The sequence below is a fragment of the Lycorma delicatula genome, chromosome 4 (genome assembly GCF_047948215.1).
Source record: "Lycorma delicatula isolate Av1 chromosome 4, ASM4794821v1, whole genome shotgun sequence".
Taxonomy (NCBI): domain Eukaryota; kingdom Metazoa; phylum Arthropoda; class Insecta; order Hemiptera; family Fulgoridae; genus Lycorma; species Lycorma delicatula.
Window position 1 is genome coordinate 90,901,040 of NC_134458.1, and position 24,468 is coordinate 90,925,507.

The 24,468-nt window shown below is 26.4% G+C and overlaps 1 protein-coding gene across 50 annotated transcripts in view; it reads left to right on the top strand.

The window, feature by feature from the left end:
- The window catches only part of bt (projectin protein bent), a 432,362-nt gene that overhangs the window by 259,662 nt on the left and 148,232 nt on the right, over nt 1–24,468 (top strand). For all 50 annotated transcript variants that reach the window (XM_075363582.1, XM_075363597.1, XM_075363590.1 and 47 more), the window contains 19 exons: nt 1,222–1,361; nt 1,529–1,673; nt 2,522–2,663; nt 3,014–3,138; nt 4,115–4,253; nt 4,614–4,828; nt 5,443–5,649; nt 7,948–8,088; nt 9,040–9,204; nt 10,094–10,218; nt 11,946–12,120; nt 12,321–12,468; nt 13,459–13,595; nt 14,761–14,924; nt 15,675–15,819; nt 16,958–17,260; nt 18,910–19,194; nt 22,127–22,441; nt 24,085–24,214. In XM_075363582.1, the coding sequence (XP_075219697.1) occupies nt 1,222–1,361; nt 1,529–1,673; nt 2,522–2,663; nt 3,014–3,138; nt 4,115–4,253; nt 4,614–4,828; nt 5,443–5,649; nt 7,948–8,088; nt 9,040–9,204; nt 10,094–10,218; nt 11,946–12,120; nt 12,321–12,468; nt 13,459–13,595; nt 14,761–14,924; nt 15,675–15,819; nt 16,958–17,260; nt 18,910–19,194; nt 22,127–22,441; nt 24,085–24,214 (3,346 nt within the window). The remainder of the gene's footprint in view (nt 1–1,221; nt 1,362–1,528; nt 1,674–2,521; nt 2,664–3,013; nt 3,139–4,114; nt 4,254–4,613; nt 4,829–5,442; nt 5,650–7,947; nt 8,089–9,039; nt 9,205–10,093; nt 10,219–11,945; nt 12,121–12,320; nt 12,469–13,458; nt 13,596–14,760; nt 14,925–15,674; nt 15,820–16,957; nt 17,261–18,909; nt 19,195–22,126; nt 22,442–24,084; nt 24,215–24,468) is intronic.

Here is a 24,468-nt window from a genome sequence, read left to right on the forward strand (position 1 = left end):
ATTGCTGGTTTGTTTTACTCTACTTGTAAGTTTTAAAAGGAGAGGTTGTGTAGAAGCTCTTCATCCGCTTCTGCTATGGCTGCCCTTCAGGTCGCATCTCTGCTGGGCTCTGTTCCGGACTCCAGTCCGTGATGTTTTTTCATGGACAAAAATATCATTTTACTTGTCTCCTGAAAATATGCAGAGTGCAGTGCTCTTCCTGAGAATGTGAATGTTAATTTGCTGGTTATGTAGCATTGTATTGAAGTCTATGTTCCTTTATCTTTTGAAACTTTACACTAAGGTTGTTAGCCAAAAAATCCAGTAGTATATGTGCTCAAATTGAAACTTCACTTTTTAACTTTTGTGATCTATTAAGTGATCATTAAATGTGGACTGAATGTTGGGATTTAATCCCTAATTCACAACCTCCTATTTTCACGATGTTATTCTTTGAGATTTTTTTATTTGTTGGTGGTCTTAATGTTCAGTATAAAGGAGAAAAATGTTGACACATGATAACAGCTTGAAATACAAAAAACTCTCACCTGTAACCTAATAATATCTTGAGTATCTAATAATTATCAGTTAAAATTCAAATCTCACACCTCCTTTCAAACTACAGGTATAATAGAATCTCAAAGTTCAAAAAACTCTCTTCCACCGGCTTTAAATACATCCCTCTATTTACATTTCTTCACTACTTCCTTTCCATTACATCTATTTTATACAGAAGTTTATTACAGAAATAAGACATTGAGAATACTCAATACAAAAAAAAAAATACGTTTGTTCATTGAAAACAAGTTGTACTATAAAAATAAACAATTTTATATTTTAATTTATTTAACGTTTTTTATATACACTTGAAAGATATCAACAACTTTTTCATATTATTACTTTTTAGAGTTTGATTGAGAATATAAAAAAATTTCATTTATTCAGTTTTATATTTTAATTTATTTAGTGTTTTTTTAAATACAGTTGAAAGATATCTGCAATTGTTTCAAATTATTTATTACCTTTAGAGTTTGATTGAGAATATTAAAAAAATTCATTTATTCTTCTGAAAGATGATATTAGTTAAAAGAAACCGTAAAATAAAAATTAAGTAGACAATCTGATGACAACATATGTACAAAGCAAAAATGATTATTTTTTTGCACTGTATGTTACTTATTTTGTGTTTATCTATTTTTTTTTTATTAAATTATTTTCATACAATTAAAATTTTTTTTCTAGATCCTGATCCTACCTATCACTTTTTGACACCTCTGCCAAAGAGAAGCGATGGCTTTACAAGGCATGAAACTATACTTGAATGTACTGTTAATAATAGTAATGCATTTGTTTCATGGTACAAAGGAACAACAAAACTTACGGTGAGATTTCTTAGTTTCTATTTTTGTAGATTATTTTTCATAGTATATAATATTCTGTTTGTTTTTGATAACTTAAATGATTTAACAATAGTAATAGAATTTTTGATCAGTGATAACTAGCATCATATTTACTGGATTTTAAAATTATTATTTTTGTTATCTTTCAGGAAAATGACAAATATTCCATTATAAAAGAAGTATCTGGTATTTGCCGACTGACAATCAAGAATTGTACTCTGGAAGATACTGCAGAATACAGTTGTAGAATAGATAAACAAGATGACAAGACAATTACTAATTTGAAGATTGTCGGTAAGTTTTAGAATTCTATTGAACACCTTTTATTCTTCAAACATTTTTAATTGTTTTATAATTCACTATAAGTAATAGATACTATAATGTAGTAAATCTAGGCAGAATGCCTGACTTATTAAAGTAGAATATATTTACTCTTTTAGAATGTTTTTATTACATGATTGTACTTCTTTATTCTTATTTCTACCATCTGTACCTGTTATGAAGTGCTACTCATTTACTCTATTCAAGAAGTTAAATTTTTATCTTTCTGTCTGGAAGGTCATCAGATCAAGGGTAGCGATGTCTCTTATATTGTTGTCAGTCTTCTGATTGCCAATTGTTCCGTAATTCTAATTATACAAATATCCTGGCCTGGTATATTTAGGATGTATCACATCCTAAATTGACACAAACTTTTATCTACATTTGCATTATTACTTCATGAACAAGCAACCAGCTATTTATGAGTCCCCCAGTTAAAGCTTCTCTAAATATCCCAAAAACTTTGGGATTATCATTTGATTTACACATATTCTATGCAAGTCTTTTATATGATTTCTATGTAATTGTTCATTTTAATTGTCTTGTTTACTTAAAATAATCTAAATAAAAACTAATCTCTCTAATAAAAAAATGTACAAAGAATTTAATATCTGTGAGCATGTGAATCTATGTTTGATAAAATTCATGATCAGGAGGTTTGTGAAGTGCAAGGTATGAGTGTAATCGTAAAAATAGAAATGTTTCACTGTTTCAATACTTTTTTCCTACTATAAAAATATGTTTAAAGGGATTAAAAAAGGAAAAATCTACCCAAGTAGTTTTTTTTTAATCAATATGTAATTATTCTAACATTGTTTCAGAATATCCATATAAATTTGTCAAACTACTAAAGAGTCAGCAGTTGACTGAACATGAAACTCTTACATTGCTTTGTGAACTTGATGATGCTGCTGGTGATGTCAAATGGTTTAAGAATGGTGAAGAATTGAAACCAGATAAAAGGTATTTGAAATAAATTATCTTATTTATTAACATTAACCAACAAAGAATAGTCATTAAGGATATTTTATTATGTACCTCGTTTAATGCAGTATCTCTTTTAAGGCTACCCCCTAATCATTGGCAGTTTAAACTTAAAATATATAAAATTTTTTTATAATATTATGATTCAACTATATCATAAGATAATTCAGAATAGATTAAAATGAGTAGGGAGTTCTTAATTATCTCACGATACACTTTAGTTATAATAGTGCATTTTAAGTTTAAATAGCTGATGATGAAAATACCTTTGCAATATAATAAATAGTATTAAAAAATATACTTATTTTTTGTTATTAATGTTCTTATAGAATTCATATCACCAAGGAAGGAAGAAAAAGAAAAGTAGTTATAAAAGATTCTAAAGTTACTGATGCAGGAATGTACAAATGTGAAAGTAATGCTGATGAAACAGAAGCAGAAATTATTATTAAATGTAAGTAAAAAAAAAAAGTAATAAATAAAATACAATAAGAAAACAATATTTATGTAGTTTTCTTTTGTAATAATGTTTTGTATTTATTTTAGCCTTTTATTAAAAATGGAATTTAAGCTACATACCAATGTCTTTTCAAGAAGATCAGTGATACTGAAAGCATTATTGTAAAGAAAAGCAATAGTCTAAGAGTGTTAGAAAACATAAATGTACTGTTAGGTTCATCCAATCTATGTGAATGGTTCATATTTTCCCCCTAAATTATCTTTTTTTGGAAATTTATTATTAATTTATTTGATTAAGGTTATTATTAATTAATTTTATCAAAACCTGGTTTTTCTCTACTATAGTAGTAACTTATTTAGAATACAGCATAGGTAGTCAAATTTTTTTCTACTAAAACTTTAAATATTATTATACATTCATTCACTGAAACTTATAGGATCTTATATTGAATAAACTCAGTTACAAAATCCAAAACTTACATGTCTTCTTAACGGAAAAATAATAATGTAAAATAATTTTCATAAAATAACATGTGTAATCTGTATCAACACTGCTTATGCCTAAGTTCTAACTTTTATACAGCATGTTCATAATATATATATATATATATATATATATATATATATATATTATGTATTACATAGTAAAGTGAATAACAATGAAATTGAAAAAAGGAATCTTTTAAGACTCAGCTGTTACTGTATAACATAAATTAAGAATAGTATATGTTATATGTATAATGTAAAATGATCAGTGTCATCTTTGTTCATTTTCTAAATTTTGCCTTAGTGATAGAGAATGATAAATATTACACCATTTTTTACTTTATTGTGGTAGGAATTGTAGGAAAATACCAGTTATGATAAAACTGTTTTTTTAAATATATGTTTATATTAATATTATTATTATTATTATTATTATTATTATTTTGTTATGATATGACTTAAAAGAATTTTTTTCATTTTTGCAGACCAAAATCGGTTTAACAAGAAATTAAAAGACACAACAGCTGTTGAAAGAGAGAAACTTATTCTTGATATTGAGTTACAAGATCAAACGGCTCCAGCTGAATGGTTCTTCAATGGTGAACCAATTAAGGAATCTGACAGGTATGAACTTCAATAATAAGTGTGTAGTTCTCTTCATTTTTTACATTGATTTATTATCTTCTTAGTGTTATAAAATTGTTGTTTTAATTCATCTTCAGTATTCTAGTATTTGAGTATTATCATTGAACAGAGGGTAAACATTAGTACATACAACAATTGTAGCAGGGCTTACTGTTTCCTGTAGAAAATTGTTGGATTGTATGCTTAAAAATTTTTGGTATTTTTTAATTTAATAATTAAATTAAAAATTACATAATATAATTATGTAATTATATTGTGTAAATACATGATATACACTTATATTGTGTAAATGCATTTAATTACACAATAATAATTGTGTAATAACACTTTTTGTTTTAGAATTGAAATTAAGAATCTTGGTGGCGGTAAACATCAATTGATATTTACAAAATTGGAGCTTGGTGATAAGGGAGAAATAATGGTCAAATCTGGTGAATTAACTTCAAATTGTACTTTAGATGTCAAAAAAGGTGAAGGGAAACCAGTCATAAATTTTGGTGATTCAGTTGATGCTCCAGCTACCAAACCTATTGTCTTCGATGTTCCATTCAAAGGTAATTACTAATCGCTTAATTATAATTTATAAACAGTAATATTTTTTCTTACTTTTTACTGATTACTCGCATCTAATTTATTATATTTTTTAAATGTTTTTGTTCTAATAATTAATCATCCAATCCCCTGTTTTATATGGCTTATTTCATCTCATCAAATTTATTTTATCAGGATTGTTTTTATGTTACCAGTTTTTTCTGATTTATTTTGTATAACAATGGCTTATGATTATTAGCTAGTATAATGTAGTATGCCATAAAAAATAGAAAGCACATCCAAAATCAGACAAATTCAAATACTTGAGGGAACACCAATTTATTTATTATAAAGATATCTTTGGTTGTTGACACTTTTCTATAATTTACATTTTTTTTTTATGTAACTCATTGTACTTCTCAAGATGCTTCAAGTTTATTGAACTCACATGTCAGATGGAGCTTATCTTCAGAAAATGTGTTCATTAGATTTTAAACTAATGGTATTATTATTTTTAGATTATAAAACATCTATATATCAATTTTCTTTAGATTTTTATTATTTTAAAGTTTAAGAAAAATATTACATTTAAATTTTCAAACGTAATTGAAACGTAAACTTATTTTTTTCTTTTTAGTTGATGGTACCAAGCAGACAGCTGTAGAGGCTAAACTTATAAAGGATGGTAAACCATTACCATTGAAAGATGTTGAAGTTGTTGTATCTGATGAAAAGGCAACATTTAATATTAAGAAACCAGCTAGAGCTCAATCTGGAAAATACCAGATCAAAATATCTAACAGTCAGGGTGAAGATGTAAAGGATATTACTATAAACATGCAAGGTACTTCAGTATTTCTACCTTTAATTAAATATGATTTAGTTTTTATTAATAGTAAGTTAGTAATACTTATAGTAACAAATAGTTTATCTGTAAACAAAAGCTACATTAAATTAATTACAGTAATGTAATTAAATTCTGAAATCAAAGAATTTTATTTTTTAGGCAGTAAAACTGGAAAGGATAAAAAAAGAAAGAAAAACCTCAAAAGCAGTAGAACTTTTTGCAGAAAAGCACTCTGTTAGGATGATCAAACACAGATTTCTGGATTAGAAACAAATTTTAAAACAGATTTATTTGATAAAAAAAAAGGAAGTAAGAAATACAAAGAGTTTTTTGTTAATTGCATTTCTGGAGAAATTTTCAAAATAGGTGGATTTACTAAATTACAAATTAATGTTTATTTTAGGATAAATTACAGAAAAAAAAGCTGTTGGGGAAATAAGATTCTGGATTGGTGAAATATACATTTAACTTAAGGCATTCAAGTTTCTGTAAAAGAATAAAAAGTATAATTTTTAGGTAAATATTATAATCAAACATTTAAGTGAAAACTTTTTCTTCTTTTCTTTTCAAGTAAAACGCAGAATAAAGTTTTTATAAGTACTTAATACATGGAATTATAATTATGACTGATATCATTTTTAATAGGTGAAGTCAGTTCATAAAATTACAATTTGTATAAAATAAAGAAAAATTCAATGCACTCTTAGAATTAAAATATAGAACATAATCAGCTCAAATTAACCTTTAGGAACTCATGCCAAAAATTTAATTTGAGTACTTGTGTGTTGTATTTTATACAACAGTGACAATTTTTAGTAAATATTGCGTGCATTTTAGTATAAACCAAAGAAACATACTTAAAATTTTATTGTTTAATAAAAAGTTTTAAGTCCCATTTGACCAAATGATACTCATATTATCAAAATTATGCTGTATATAATGTAAAATTACTAAAAAAAATAAATAAAAATTTTTAGGTATCTTTTGACCAAATGATTGTCATCAAAACAATCGTATATATAATGCACAATATACTAAAAAAATATCAATATTTCATATAAAAAGATTTACCATCAAAATTATACTGTAAGTATAGTATAATAATTACTAAAAGAATCAAAATTTTTAATAAAAATGTTTAGATCCCACTTGACCTAATGATGTTTGTATCATAAAAAGTATGCTTTTAAACAAATAATATGTTTATCATCAAAATAGTAGTGTATCTAACGCACAATAAACTAAAAAAAAGTCAAAATATTTAATAAAAACTTTTAGGTCCCATTTGAACAAATGATTTTTCATTGGAAAAGTAGTGTGTCTATATAATGCACAATAAATGAAAAAAAAACAAAACATTATATATTTTAAACATTTTAGGTCTGGTTTGACCAAATGGTGTTTGTTATCAAAATTATAATGTAAGTAGAGTATAATAATAAATAAAAAAAAACAAGATCTTTAATAAAAAAATTTAGGTCCCATTTTACAAAATTATGCTTTGTATCATCAAAATTATGCTGTGTAATGCAGAATTACTAAAAAAAAAAGTTTAATAAAAATCTTTAGGTGCCTTGAAAAAATGATGTTTTCATCAAAACAATAGTGTATATAATACACAATAAACTAAAAAAAATATCATATAAAGAATTTTAGTTACAATTTAATCAAATGATGTTTACATCATGAAAATTATATTGAATCCAATGTATAATTACTAAAATAAAAAATCATTAAGTTCATACAAGATTTTGATTTAGTTCAACATTCCAATGTGACATCAGTACTCGTCCATTATATTTTATATAATATTCTGATATGTCTTCAATTAAATTCCAGTATCATGTTAAATATGCATTTTTCGTGAAATCTTTTAAAAACACATTAATCACAAGTAACGAATTAAGGAATAGAAAAAAGTTAAAAAAATCACTTTTTTGCTTAAAACGTACAAATAATACCAAACCTGTTGCATAGAATACAACAGCAAGAGTTCATGAAGGTTAGCTTCCTTTTTTTTATATGGTCACAATTAATGATCTCACCATTAATTTTAGTATATCTGTTTTAACTGATTTAAATTTTTGAGAGATATTTATAATGTGTTTTATCTGGAAATTAAATAAGTAAGTTACTGAATCGATTTGTTAGAGAATAATAGTAAATAAAATTAATCAAATGTTTTGTCAATAATAAATTAAAAAAATAATCTACTATATTATTTAATTTTTTGTCTACATTGTGTTACTTATTCAAATCATTTTTATTTATTAATGTTCTTGATTTTCTTTTCAGATGTACCAACTCCTCCACAAGACATGAAAATCACTGATATATTTGCAACAAAATGTAAAATTTCATGGAAAACTCCTCAAGATCATGGCGGTTCACCGATTACACAGTACATAATTGAGCACCAAGATATGGGTGTTAAAGGTAAAATTACTCTTACTTTTACAAATTTTATTTATTTACTCATATTATTCAGGTGTATACCCTTTAGATAGAAATATATAAATTAACAAAAGAAAAGAAAATCCTATAATGTCTGTTTAAATAAAAAGTATATTCTTATTCTAAGTTATATTTGAGTAGCTGCTTTAACACAAGTCCACTTTCATTAAACAAATAGAAAGAAGTTATCAAAACAGGAGATTGTAGAAAGTTATAACTCTTGGAATAATTTTATTAAAGTAAATATATTATTTTTCCTTGAAAATGTACAGTGCAATGTGAAAATTAAATTCCAAGAATTTTTCATTGTAATCTATATGGTCATTAAAAATGTTTTGTAAAAAAATAATTTTATCCCTGGTTCTCATTGAAAATATTACTGCTCTAATTAAAACTTGAAATATTACTTTAATCATGGTTAGTATTTGGTTTACCTGCTTTATGAGTCACATATCTCATATATAAATGACTTTCTTTTCTAAGCAATTATTTGATATTCTAAACATATTATTATGGGATATATGAAAGAAAAATATTGTTTTCTAAATGTAATAATTTTCTTAACATTTTTAAAGTTTTTTTTTTTTTTTTTTTAATAAAATATACCTTTTAATAGCTGCTATGCTGATATACTTGAAATGATGGATCAAAACCTAGCTTTTATTAAAGTATTTTTTTATTAACATAATTTAAAAAAGTAAGTTTATTTTCTTTCGTTTTTTATATAGAAAATTAGTTATGCAAAATATTAAATAAATACTTCCACTTTATGCACATTTTAATATCTACACATTTTATTTTCAAAATAGAATCAACTTTTGTTTCAGAATTATATTTTAAATTAAATTAAAATTATAATTATATTCAACATTAGTTACTAACAACTGCTGTTGAATTATAATAATTCATGCAAACATTATATTGTTTTGACAGGTGGTTGGCACGTCGCTGGTGAAGTTCCAGGAACTGAGAATGTATTCCACTGCACTGAACTCATAACAAAGAAGGAATATAAATTTAGAATAAGAGCTGTAAACAAAATAGGTTCATCAGAACCTACTTTATATGGAAAAGCAATTTTGGCTAAAGATCCATGGGGTTTGTATTGCATTTACATGTATTTTGTAAATATAATCTAGACCCCTTCCTTATTTTTAATTATTTTATACATGTTACTGTGTAACAAAATATTATTTTAGTTAAATGATACAAGAGTCAGAACTTTCTAAACCTTTATATTTAATATGGACTTTAATATTTATTATTAGATGTATTGTGTACTGGATTTCTAAATTCCTTTCATTGTGTCCCAGTGGATCATGAATTTTATAAAAGAAAAAATAGAGACACTAGTTACTTTTTCCCTCAATAATGAAGTATTGCATATAGGTATTTGTATTACACATAACACATATTACATATAATGTAATATTACAACAGGCATCCCTGATATCTTATCAGGGATAAGATGGGATATCTTATCATGGGATAAGATCTTATCATGGTCTAAGACCATCAACTGGAGTCACTAAAGAAGAAAACTGTTAACAGTAAAATAGAAATTATAAGTGGTAATGAGCGTGAAGGATATGTTTATGTATTAATCATTTTTTAAAGATTTTTATTTTTAATATCTTATTTTATGTTAGCATCTCTCATAATTATGAAATAAACTGTCATAAGCTAATATGCTTAAAAAATTTTTTTTATCAATTCTGAGATTCATTGTATTGGGCTGGGCTCTCTCTATACATATAGATCCTTTTTATTTCAGTTATTCTGATGAATTTGTTTGACAAGATGTGACGTTATTTATGCTAATAGCAATGGCCTTTGTGATTTTATAAAATATATCTGTCAAAAAGGATAATTAATTTACTAAATATGTTTATTAATTTAAATAAGTTATTTTTAATTTATTCGCTTAAGTTTATTGGAAATATTTTTCACTGAGCTGTTGGTTAATTAAGAGTTTTGCTTATAATAGATGAACCAAGCAAACCGTTGAATGTTGAAGTTGTTGACTGGGATAAAGACCATGCCGATCTTAAGTGGAATCGACCTGAAGATGATGGTGGTGCTCCTATCACTGGTTATGTTATTGAATTCAAAGTATGTAAATACAGTCTATGATTAATTGTGCTAAATGACATGTTTGACTGAGACTTTTGTTTAAATGGAAATGACTTAAAGTATTATTCTTTTTTAAAAAAATTCCAATTTACAGTCAGGTGTTGGAAAAGGAAATGACACGTTTACATTTGATATCATGTATTTTTTAACATTTCCATGTGTATTTATTTTCATCATTACCATGTATTACATCACTCTTTTTAATACATATGTATTTATAAATCAGTTGACAGATTTTGACAATTAATTGTGATTAATACAACTAATTATAATGTTCTGATTCGTAGACAGATTTTTTCCTTTACAATTAAACCTCCTTAATTGATATTTTTATACTTTGTTATTATATTGTTATTATGTGTTATAAAGAAATATGTTGAAATTATATCAATAACTTAAGCAGCAGTGTGATGGACTGCTGATAACTGTATAGAATGTTTTTATTGTGAAAAGTAATTATAAACTCCTGTAAGAAAGTCATGATGTATGCTACTCGATAGTCTCAACTAAACATATCATTGAGTATAATTATATTATTTTTTAAAAAATTTGTATTATTGGGGAAAGAACATTTTATTAAATTTAAAACAAATTAAAAAATCAGATCATTATATGAAAAATAATCAATAGATATAACATAGTACCTTCCTCAGATCAAGAAACTTTCTCAGATTTGAGTAAGGTATGTAGACCGAAACAGATGTCATTTTTTAAATAAATTTGGTGAAAATAAAAAAAAAATATTTTGTTTTCATTTTCTTTTTATTATTTAAACAATATATACTATAGGAGCCGAGGGGTGCACAAAAAATACAAATGGAATCATCTCATAAACTAATTTAAATTTAGGGGTTTTTATCACCAAAATGTAATACTCAATACAGTACCAACTCTTATGAGTAGATTGTTTTCTAGGGAATATTCATACTTTTTCATGTACTACAGTAGCGCTAAATATAGAATGTATGAAATCTATTCTAGTGAGAATCCTTATGGTGTTTTTTTTGTTTTTATAATGTCTAGGCTCATTTATCTGAAATGTTTGGTTATAACTCTTGACAGTAAATACAACTTTTGACCTGCTTATATAAAGTCTAGTGACAGTCTCTCTCAATGAATATTGGACCATTCTAGAAAATGGCTCATTCTTAGGAGAAAAAATTAGTTTCATTTCAGATCTACCATGTTCTAAGCATAAATCCAAGTTCCCTAGTAAAACTCATTATTGTAAATGATTACAACAATCAGATTGTTAATCATTTTACTGTCATTTATAAAATAGTTAATTACTATTATTAATTACAAAAAAAAAAAACCAATAAAACTTATTTACCATGTGGATTTATGGTCTTGGCTTTAGCAACTACCAAGATGAGCTCTAATTAATACATCTGTGTTGGACCATAGCACTTAGCTGACAGGGACAATAAATAAAACTTGATTACACCCACTTCAAAGGTTAACATTATGTAACTGCTTTCTCTGTATTTTAGTACTATTACTTTATTTCTGTACCTCCTTTTTTTCTTTGAGATTAATAACTTCAATGTAGTTATTAAATGTTTCTGAACTTATAACACTTTTAAAAGCTGTGGTGCAACTTAATTTTTTGTATAAAGTAAATTTATATATATATATATATATATATATATATATATCAGAAAAAAAAAATTCAGTTTTTATCTTAAATTTTCATATGTTTACAGGAAAAATTTGGAAAAGATTGGGTTGAAGGAAAGGTTGTTGATGATGTAACAGAAGCAACAGTTGATGGTCTAAAGGAAGGAACACAGTATGAATTCCGTATTAGAGCTATTAATAAAGCTGGTCCCGGTGCGCCCAGTGATTCTACTAAACCTATTATTGCTAAATGTCGATTTGGTATGTATCAAAATTTGTAAATGTTTTAATCATATTCTTATGAATATTTAGAAGTTTGTGTTATTTTTTATATTTAAAATATTATTTCTTCTTTATTCATTAAATTTTGCATCAATTTTACCTGAATTTTTATTGTTATATCTTGCTAAACATTTTCGTACATCCAGATTCTATTTTTATCCTATTTTTTTTTTTTACAGTAAAACCATTTATCATTGGTAATGACTTGGTGAACTTGGTCGTTAAGAAAGGACAAGTTATTAAGTATGATATTAAATATGGTGGTGAACCTGAACCTGAAGTTCAGTGGTTGCTTAATAATAATGAAATTAAAGCTGATGGTGAAAGGTATATATTCTATGATCAATTTATTTTTATTGGTGATAATTTACTGAAGTACTGAACTGATTGTAAGCATTATGTATATAATTGATACACCTGTATTCATTAATAGGATAGACACTTCTGTTCAGGGATAACTTTAAAATTAGACTGCACAGTTATTGTTTGATTAAATGCATCAATGAAATTTATTTTTAAGTCTGAACATTTTTTTAGTTAACAATTCATTAAAGTTTTCACATTAGTGACATGGTCTAATTTTTAGTGAACGATTTTTTTTGTATAAACATTCCTTTTAATTTTTTTTAGAAAAACCTTATTTCCCTAAAACTATAACAGGAAAAAGTGTCATATAATTGTTTTTTTTATTATTATTATTATTAACAACACAAGTATTATAATTAAATTAAAGACTATTCATTAAATTGGAAAGTATTAATTAATATTTATTAAAATTTTAGGTGTCAATTGTATTCTTTGTTAAGAATCCATTAATTGGTACATAAAATATATTTTATGTTATATTATAATAATAGTATAATTTTCATAAAAAATAAGAGAAATGAAATAAATTACCGACTTTCACAGTGTATAAAAATTACTTATATAGAAAGTAGAGTTAGAAGGCTGTCTGAGAGATAGGAAATACTATTCAGAAAGAAAAATTGTCTTGGCCAAATGAAAAAAGTTCTTGAGAATAAGAAATTTAGTCAGTTATTACTACTTTTAAATATGATGTAGTGTACATCATATTTTACATATTTATATAATGGTTACTGGAGAGTGTCTCCAGTACCCTTTTATTCCAGATTAGTATATTAGCATAATTTAACTTTGGATGTGTCTATTGATGCAAGTTTGAACTTTATTTAGTATCAACTGCATTTGATGTGTTAAATTATTGCATTATATATTTTATTTATTGAAGTATAATTTGAATTAACTAGGATTATTATGTAATCTTATTTTATTTATTATTATAATTTCTGTTTTCAGAATTACATATGACAAATATGAAAGAAATACTGTTATTACTATTCGTCGCTCTGTGCGTGGTGACAGTGGCAAATATAAACTGTTATTGACAAACAGCTCTGGTACATGTGAAGGAACAGCTGATGTTGTTGTGTTAGGTTAGTTTATTTTAAAACAAATATTATAGTAACTAATTTGAGATAAATTAATTTACACAAAATATTTTTAATGATAATATAATAATGATTTAATATCAGAAAAGATGCGCTCATATTTGATGTATTTGTTTAAATTGGTTATTAAAATAATGGTCAGTTCCATTGCTGTCCATCTTAAAAATATATTTTTGGATGATGTCTTTTCAGTAACCAGGTAGCATTATGTTTATTAAAAAAATTTAATTTATTTTCATTGTGTATGGTCTAGGGGCATTTATTATTATTGTATATTATATATATGCATATATTATTGAACTTGTAGACTGTAACTAATAACAAAAATAACTGCTCATAAGGAATACTATGTTTTCCATTTTTTTATTAAATTTTCTAATTTCAAATTTATTTTTTATAAATATTTTCAAAACTTCAGTTCTTAAACTTTTGCATAAAGTTAATGTTAACTTTATGAACGCCAAAAAGTTATCACTAAAAGATGCTCACCATATTTTTTATTTTAATTATTTATCTTTTTTTCATGTACTCTTGTCTCTGTTCTTATATTGAGCTGATTTTTATAATTCTTTGTAAATAGGAAGCTCATCTTGTTTTTACATTTTAAAAAATCTTGTAATGAATGTTTTTAATTTAATTTTTATGATTTAAAATTTTTATTACATTGCTAGTTGCGCTGAAATCGGTTGAGAAAATAGTAATATTTTTTGTATTCTTGTAATATCTGTTTCATTCTCTTTTAGCTGTAAGAAAACTCAAGAATTTCCCAGTTTCCCATAAAAAAAATCCAAACTAGAAGGTCCCAAAATATAAATTTTTTAGAACCAATTTTAATCTGCATCCCAAATGTTTCAAATTATGATATTAAAATTTTGTATTATTTATATTGGTAGAGAGACTTCAAAAGATCTCACCATGAAATTTGCTTTGAATTTATCCCAGAACTACATTAATCTATTTGCACTTCTTATTTTCAGTATATCCAGGGAAAAAAAATTGGAGGTCAAGGTGTAAGGGAAATGGGGGGAGAAACGAAATGGATAAGAAATTAAAAGGATAAAAGTGTGTTATTTTATAAATAATTAGCATGAGTATTTGATAAAAAAAAGATTAATGATAATTAATGGGTATTTTATTTTAATACTTACAGATAAACCTTCACAACCAGTTGGACCACTGAAAACAGTTGAAGTACGGGCTAACCATATTACTGTCTCTTGGGATAAACCTGCTGACAATGGTGGCTCTGATATTACTGGGTACGTTGTTGAAAAAATGGATATGGACACTGGACGTTGGGTTCCTGCAGGAGAGGTTTGTATCTTTATGTTAAATGTATAAAGATAAGATTACAATTTTATTAGTTATTTAATTATTATCAAAAGTATTTACACTTCTTTCTAATCATCATTATTCATCAGCAATTGTTAAGATGCAGTATAGTAAAGTTACGTGGTGTTACCGGCTTAACGGTTGCAATTTAGGTCTCTTATTGTAATTTGGACTGGTTATCTTTAATCAGAACTGTTATTTGAAATACATGTGAAAAATGCTTTGTTAAGATTATCACACAGAGGAAAAGATTGGACTCACAATAAAGTTTTTTTCCCTAATCGCTTGCTAATTAAAAAAAGGTTGCATTGTTTTGGATTTCACCCATTTGATAATTGGTTAGATAACCAGAGAATGAAGTAAGCTTTCAGACACGTGTAAGATTTTATTACAAGGTATTTTACTTTACTCTATTGAAAACAGTGGATGTAACTTGTTAAAGATAGAAATTTTAGCATTTTTTCATGACTTGCAACAATATAATTTAACATTATTCCAGTACTTAAAAACTAAAAAGTAAAGTATAGCAGTATTAAAATGACATAGCTTCATAATTATTTTAAACTAATGTTTAAATTACTTAAAAGAATGTTTTCTATATCTGTTTAGTTTTTTAAAATTTATGCTGTAAATGATCACTTTGAACCAGATCTACTAAAAAACTTTATAGTTTACAAACAAACAGTTATTTTAGTTAATTTAAAATTATAATCTTTTTCTTCATTCTTGCAGGCTGGTCCCAACACACCAGCTACTTTCAAATTAGAAAATCTAACACCAAAGAAGAAATACAAAGTACGTGTAAAAGCTGTTAATAAGGAAGGAGAGTCTGAACCTCTGGAAACAGAAGAGGCAATTCTTGCTAAGAATCCTTATGGTGAGTTCTACAAAAAAGAAAGTATAGTAATTATACTTTTCTATAGGAGTTCATATTGTTTTTACTTTTTCAAGAATATAAATAAGTTAATCTTATAAATATTTCTTTATGTATTATTTTTAAAATGTATTTTTATTTCATCAGCATTTATTTATTAATGAACATCTAAAATATTTTAGTGTCTTCATAAGTAGCAATGTTTTTTTCAATTTAATTATAAAATTATGTGCTTAACATGTTTGAAAAATAAACTTATAAGATGGTACCAGTAATTCTGTGAATAGTAGACCTGTCTTATTTTATAAATCTTTTTGATAAATTGAGTTTCATAACAAAATTGATTTAATAAATGAAAATTAAAATAAATTACAAAATGGAACTGTTGATTGTAGAAAGTTTAGCCAATATCAAAAATAATTTTATGTATTTGCAATATCATAAGAACTTACCAGTGACACTAAGTATCAATGATCGTCAAGGAAATATTTCCACTTATCCCAGTGTGAGCAGTGTCCATGTTACGTGGCCTGGTGGGCAGCTGCCAAGATCGCACCAGGAGTGAAGGAGAAGCCACCTGTACTTTCCACCCGCTTGAGTACAGAAACTTCCCCTCAACTGCTTCTCTCTTATGCCCTTGTCTAAAAAATAAAAGTCAAATGACTGATGTAATAAAGTTTATTAAGCTTTATTCAAAAATCTTAAGTGAAATGCAAGTAGTCAGTTACAAACTAAAATCAAAATTTTATTTTGCTTTTAAAATAAGTAATTTTGTGTATTATGCATCTTCTGTATTGTATATAAAGTAATGTAAACATAATGTTAGTTTAGAAGTTTCTACTGCAGGTTTAAAAAACATGTTATACATTTCAAGAAATTTATGTTTTCTCATAATACTTATTGTGCTAGGCATAGTGGTTCACCTTAAGGGATAAAAAAACTAATGTAAAAGTTATATGTGCTTAAAATTAGTGCTTATTCTTTTTTAGTTCAAATTAAGCACCATGAGTGTTAAATTTTCTATTTTAGCATTATGTTGTATAACTTATTATAAGTTTAGTTGGTAAAACTAAAATTTTAATTTTAACCATCATATCATGTCATGGGTTTGTTAATAATGCATATTGCTTGTAATCTGCAGATGAGCCGGGACGTCCTGGTAAACCAGATATCATTGATTATGATAACAAGAGTGTCACTCTAAAATGGAAGAAACCAGATAGTGATGGTGGAAGGCCTATACTGCATTATGTAATTGAAATGAAAGACAAATTTTCAACCGACTGGGTAGAAGCTGCTAAAACATCTGACAATACTTGTGATTGCAAAGTTGAAGAACTTAAAGAAAGAATGGTGTACCAGTTCCGTGTTCGGGCTGTAAATAAAGCTGGCGCTAGTGAACCTAGTGAGCCTACAGATAATCATGTCTGTAAACATCGTAACTGTAAGTGCAATGTATTTTTATAATTGTTATATTAATATATGATTTATTTTGGTTTCTTATCTTCATTGAAAATGATTCATTTATGAGTAATACAGATGTTTCCATACTTATTCAGAAATGTATAAAGATACTTTCCTTTACATCTTTTATCAGTTTAGTAGTGTTTTTAAAGTTCTTAAATGGATCAAAATTTCTTTGAAATCAGTGAAATTTGGTCTAGGAAAATTTGAGTTTTCCTGTTTTCCTGAATAGCTTTTCTTGATAGACTTATTAACTTTATATATTTTATAGATATAATTACTATTTTAGTTTATTATATTTTTATTTAGTTTTTATATTTTGAATGTTGTTTTTTGTAGCTTTTTTTAACTTTTTAATTCTCTTTACATTATTATAATCAACCATATAAGAAACCTCCTACTCTAAAAATGACTTCTTTTCAGTAATATTTCTATATGGTTTTTTAAATATATGAAATAAAAGCAAAATTAATATAGCTGAATCATGATGATTGCAGAGTGAACAGTAATTTGAACCTTCAATCATAATTTCTACATTGGAACTTTCTGGCATATGCCCTATTACAGTGAAATGGCATTTTATTTTGGTTAACCTCTTCTGTTTTTCATACTAATCTTCACGTACAGTTTTGTCTTCTGAAGAAGGATCATTTTATTATTCCTACTGAATTCCATTATAGTGATCTTGTCTCATTGTAGTGGCTAGTAATCTTGTCAGTTTGATTACTAACATTACTTTGACTGGAGCTCTTGAAATTAGTGTGTGTGTTTTCATTGTTTTGACTCCTCTTTAATCTGTGATATTTGGGAGTGAATCTAGCAAATTAGTAGTCAAAAAGGAAAATTCTGTAATGGATTGATTTTTTTAAAACCAATTCATTACAGAATTTTCCAGAAAGTGAAAAAATGTTTAACTAGACAGATTTTAATGTATAAAATTATTAATTAATTTAATTTTTTAGTTAAGTTGGGTAATGCTACATAATATACACATTCTATACCTTTCTACACCTTATTCTATATATATAATCTGACAGTCTTTTATCACTGTACTTCTTATTTTATATGTTTATTAACAGCTTTTACAGTTTTTCTCTGTAGTTTTCCTCCTTCAAGCTATTTCCCTATTGCTGATATTAGTTAAAGCTCTCACATTTTTACCATAAAAAGAGTAAATTTTTCTAAAATATTATCTACATTGGCTTGTGTATGCTTCCTGTTAAATAAAGGGCTTGACAACTTATCTAAGCTTAAAATATATTATTTTTTATCCTTTTAATTACTTGACATAGTTACTAGAGTTAAATAAACTGTCTTATCAACAAATACAAATTTTTCATAGATGTTCATGTGAAAATAGCTGGTTTATTTTTAATACAAAGAAAGTATTGAAATACCAGAAACATCATTGTGTTGTCTTAATTTTGGTTATTAGTAATATTTTTATAAAGTCCTTAAATTTAGTTGGAGTAAAAAATTAAGTGATAAATGTAACTTTTGTTGAAATTCAGTTTGAATAAAACTCATTCCAAAGTTTTATATGTAAATTTTTATTTAAATGAAATTTATGTGGATTTTATATGATTTATAAAATAAAGTTTAATATTTTTCTAACTTTCTTTTCCTTAGTGCGACCAAGAATTGACAGAGAAGGTATGAAGAATATAACAATTAAAGCAGGAAGAACTCATAAGTGGACCGTTGATGTCTCTGGTGAACCCCCTCCATCATTAACATGGACTGTAAAGGATAACGTTGCACTAGTTAATACTGAAAGAATAAAAATTGAAAATGTAGATTATCAAACGAACTTTACTATTATAAATGCAACAAGAAGAGATACTGGAAAGTATACCCTTCTTGCTGAAAATGCAAATGGAAAAGATCAAGCAACCTTAGAATTGACAGTTCTTTGTAAGTATTCATTGTTTTGATTTTAAAGTACATTTAATATATGAACAAATCTCTTTTTTTGAAGGAAGAACAAAAAATTGGGTTAGCAACATTTAACTTTTCAATAAATGATTAGATGGCATTCATATAGTTCAATAAAACATATAATATTTATAAATGATTTAAAAATATGTTAATCAAATAGATTTCAATTATGTAGTTATGGATAGAACTGTCTTATTAACATACCTCATACCTATTGTTTAGGATAAAAATCTTGCACAAAAATTATCAATTCATTACTTATACAGATGAGTAAAAAGTTACTGAAACAATATGGAAAAACATAGAACGAAACCAGCATATGAAAAAGATTATTTAAATCTTAAGAAAGAAAGAAATATTAAATAATATCATACCTTATAGTAATTTTGTTGCAATAATTGTTTAAAATTTCTTCCATTTGCAGCTATACATCAACATTTCTTCATATTAGCAGCCACTTTTTCTAATGGTTACAGAGCACTGTTAAGGGATACTTTGATTTCAATGTTCCATTTGAGTAAATCAATTGTGCAAGGATTTTTTTTGAACAGTTTTTCTTTTAAATAACTTCAAAGAATAAATTAGAGGGAGATAAATTTGTTGACCTTAGTGGCCATTGATCTCAGGAAATGACTTTCTTCCCAAAGAACTAATATAACAGCAACAATGTGTTATTCGCTGTGTGGGCTATTACACCATCTTGCTGCAACCAGGAATCATGTTAATCTTCTTTAGCAGGTCTATGAAGTCAGTTATAATCTGCTGGTAGAATTCAGATGTTACTGTTTATGTAAAAAATATTGTACCCACTATTCTTTTCTGAGAAATTGCACCCCAAACTTTGATCTTTTCTGAATATCTGGTAATGTAATTTCTTAGAAAATATGATGGTTTTTTACACTCCAATATCAGTTGTTCTGGCTCTTTACATAGCCACTTTGATAAAACCATACTACTCATTAAAGAAAATGCTGCCAGAGACCCAATATTACTGTGAACAAAATGCATAAACCATTTGCAATAATTGTTTCTTTTTCCATGACTGGGTTCTCACAACTCCTGTATGAGATTGATATGATATGGAAGTAACTTTAATTTCATTGTGACTTTGTGGCCACTCCCATATGATTCCCAATCTACTGAGATAGCCTTCTTATTGACTTCACAGTAATCATGCAAAGAATGCACAGACACTTTTTCTAGGCTTTTGCTGCAGCAAAGTCATCCTGGCACTTTAAAAATGATTGCATTATAAAATAACTCTTAAGAATAATTCTCATTAAGCCTGGGTAAAACGCGTGATAGTATTTTACTGTGATAGCACACCTACGAGTGACAGACAAAATAGAGAGAAATTACTTGATTTTGTATATATTATCTACTACAAGACCAATCATTGCTAACCCACCCATTTGTGCCAAGCTAAAAGAAAATTTCCCACTTCAGTGAATTAATGAATTCTCGGTGTTGACTAACTTTTCACTTGCCTTATACTTGATGATTCTCTCTATATCACTTTTTCTCAGCTTATTTAAAAATAGTAATGTTTATCTTTTTATTATTTAAGTTTTTTGTAATTTACTCGATAAGAATATATACATAGGTTGGTTTATTTTTAGTTTCCCGAGTCCAGGTGTTAACTAAGCCTTTTTCTTTTGCTTCACTTCCTTCAGATGCTGCCTCAATTTTAAGTCTCTTCCTAAATGCCTTCTATGCATCTTCTCTTCAGGTTCCTTCCTCTCTCCCATGTCTCCTCTATCCATCCTGAAAATTTCTCCTTCTTTGTCCTCTTAATATGACCAAATCAGTACACTAGGCTTTTCCTAGTTATCTTCTATATTGTTCATTCCTAATTCTCTCCTGATCCCCTTATTCCTTACTCTGCCCTTCTTGTATAATGTCTTATCCAACATGGTTTATTTCATATTTATGGAACACATCAGGATAAAGAGAAAATTACATTTTCCCTATGCAAATGAGGCTTGGTAGACATTTCTTTGCTTTTTTGATCTGTTAAATGCATCTTATCATTCTGATAATAATAATAAAATTAATCTGTCACACTTGATAGTATGTTGCAAATAATGTGACGCGTACATATATAATGAGTATTATGTGACACTGAAATACATGGTAAATATTTAAGTTTGTACCATTAAAGAGCAAGAATGCTAGTTTTGGATTCTGTTAGTTTCATCAGTAATGCTTTTAAAATATAAGTATTATTTTTAATAATATATTTGTGAAATAGTAAATATTCTGCGGTTCAGTTATTTTTATTAGCTAAACATAATATTATACTGGTGGTTTACCTCAAACAATACACACATAAAATGTAGATTGTGGAGATTATGTAGATTATCATTACAAGGTATATATTAAACTATCATCAAATAAAGAAAAAAAATACTTACTTTTTTCCTTTTTTAAGCTTTATGAATGTTTTGACTGTTTCCAATGCTTCATCAGGTGAACAAATATAAAATTATAAATTAGTCGGTTAAAATTTTAGAGAGAGATTGTGAATTGCTAATTGACTGAGAATATATGTCTAAAATGTTAACAATTGACTAATTTATAATATTATATTTGTTCATCTGATGAAGCATTGCAAACTGTCAAAACATTCATAAAACTTTAAAAAGGAAAAATCCAGTAAGTGTTGTTTCATTTTTATTTGATTGATAGTTATAATTCTACTGCTATGATGTATATGAATAAGTTATTCTTTAAAATATATATATATAAATTGTAACAAATAACATAACCATAATTTTCATTTTTTTTTTTTAGTACATGGATTTTACAATACACACTGGAATAGTAATAATTCTTTTTTTGTACTAATTTTCATATAAATAAACATTTTTTTAAAATCTAACTATTATTTTTTTTAAATTATTAACAGCAAAACCAAGTTCCCCTGAAGGGCCTCTTGAAGTATCAAATATTACTAAAACCGGTTGCAAACTGAAATGGAAGAAGCCAGAAGATGATGGTGGTACTCCAGTAAGAGAATATGAAGTTGAGAAGTTAGATGTAGCAACTGGAAAATGGACTAGAGTAGGTAAAGTACCTGGAGATCGTGGTGATGAACCTGAAATGATAATTACTGGTCTAGAACCAAACAATGAATATAAGTTCCGTGTTACTGCTGTCAATGATGAAGGAGACTCTGAGCCACTTGTCACTGACCGATCAATTATTGCAAAGAATCCATATGGTGAGTAATTTTATTTTAGTATCTCATCATTTCTGTTCTACTTTTATATTTAACAATTTAAATTATATTTAATTCTGATGATAGATTATCTCTGTTTTATCAAGTTAATGCAAACTGGATGCTAATAATTTTTTAATTTTACCAGTTAAATATTTCTCTTTTATTACATTATATAAGTAGCTTTTGAGATATAAATCTATTAAGTTTTGATTTTTCTATAAAATATGATGTGAAAAATGTTATATTGGTAATATGAATTTCTAAATTTGATACAAATATGTATAATGTGACTGGACATCCTGTTTTTGAATTAATGCATCAGATATTGTTACTCATGTCCTACCGCCCCGTAAAACATTAAGTGGCAATAGCAATTGTCATATTTAGCTCAATGATGTCATAATAGAAATGTAATTCATATAATTCAACAATTTTTGCCATTTTTAATTGAAATCCATACTACAACTGCTAAAAAAAAGTTGTAGTAGTATAAAATATGGAACATTGAGTAATCTGCATTACATATCATCATATGATATGAAATATAAACATTAATTACACGATTTTGTATAAAGTTCCTTCACTTTATGTATATGACCCTCTTAACTTTTGCTGACTATCTAGCTCCTTTTCTCCAATATTTATGTTTATATTGTTTTGTACAATTTTCTTAAAAAAAGTGAAGATTGTAAAAATTGATCTAAAATTATTATTCTGTATAATGTTTACACAAATAAGTTCTAAGAGGCTCTAAGTAAGTGTTTAAATCTTTTATTTCTTCTTTATTCAGAAGACATTTTATTTGTACATAATTTTTTTTAATATTGCTGTTTGTTTTACAAAATGTATATCAAGTACAATCGTCTGTGTTAACTTCTTTACTGGCCAGGATGAACTAATACTGAATTATTGTTGTGGCACTGCCCACAACAAATTCTATTTACATTAGCGTATGTGAACACGTGAAGTTATTTTAAAAATTTAGTAATAATGATAGAGCTTGTTCTAGATTCTACATTTTTTTTTAGTAAATATATTGATACCTAAGGCATTTTTGGAGGTAGCGAATCAGAAGCCCTCTGTAATTCATCATATCTAATAGATTTTAAATATTATATAATAATTTCTATATGATATAATGTTTTTAAATGGTTGATAAAGGAAAAATATTGTAGCATTACAGCTTTTGCTTGACTTCTACCATCTATGAATTTTGATATTAATTCTTTTATTTATTTAAATCTTTGTGTAAAGAAAATAATTTTTTTTTAAATTTATTTAGTGTTAATAAATTGTAGACCAAGTACAAAATGAATGGTAGAATTGGGTATAAAGAACTGAAATGTACATGGGCAAGAGAACAAGTGCAAATATAGACAAATGTAGTATAACTGTCAATGACATAACCACTTTTGTCAGTAATGTGTAAAACCAGGAAAATAATTACCACTGATGGGTACATGTACCCACCATGTTTTTACAGGAATGTATTAGTCCAATACTTAAGAAGCTTGCCAGTATAAAACTGACCATTTAAGAGGGGTTAAATATGATTTATTCATAGTTGTGTAGTTAAATAATTATTTTATTGTATAAGATCTTAATTTTGTAACTTTTAAATATATTATTGAAATATGTTATAGATGAACCAACAAAACCAGGGACTCCTCAAATTACTGATTATGATAATGAAAGTGTCAATCTCAAATGGACTGCACCTGATAGTGATGGTGGTGCTCCAATTGAGAAATATATCATAGAAAAGAAAGACAGGTATGTATATATATATTTTTTTTCATATATAATTGCACATACATGTGTACATATTTAGTGAAGATTATTTGTAATATTTTCTATGCTTTCCTCTGTCTTAGCCAAAATAGATTGGATCTATTGTTGATGAATTTCTGGTATATCGAATATAACTTTGTTTATTTGGTATCAATAGTTAGCTGCATCCTTTATTCATGCTGTACATTTAACTATATTAGTCTAGGTTGTCAGGAAAGAATATGTTATTAATTTAA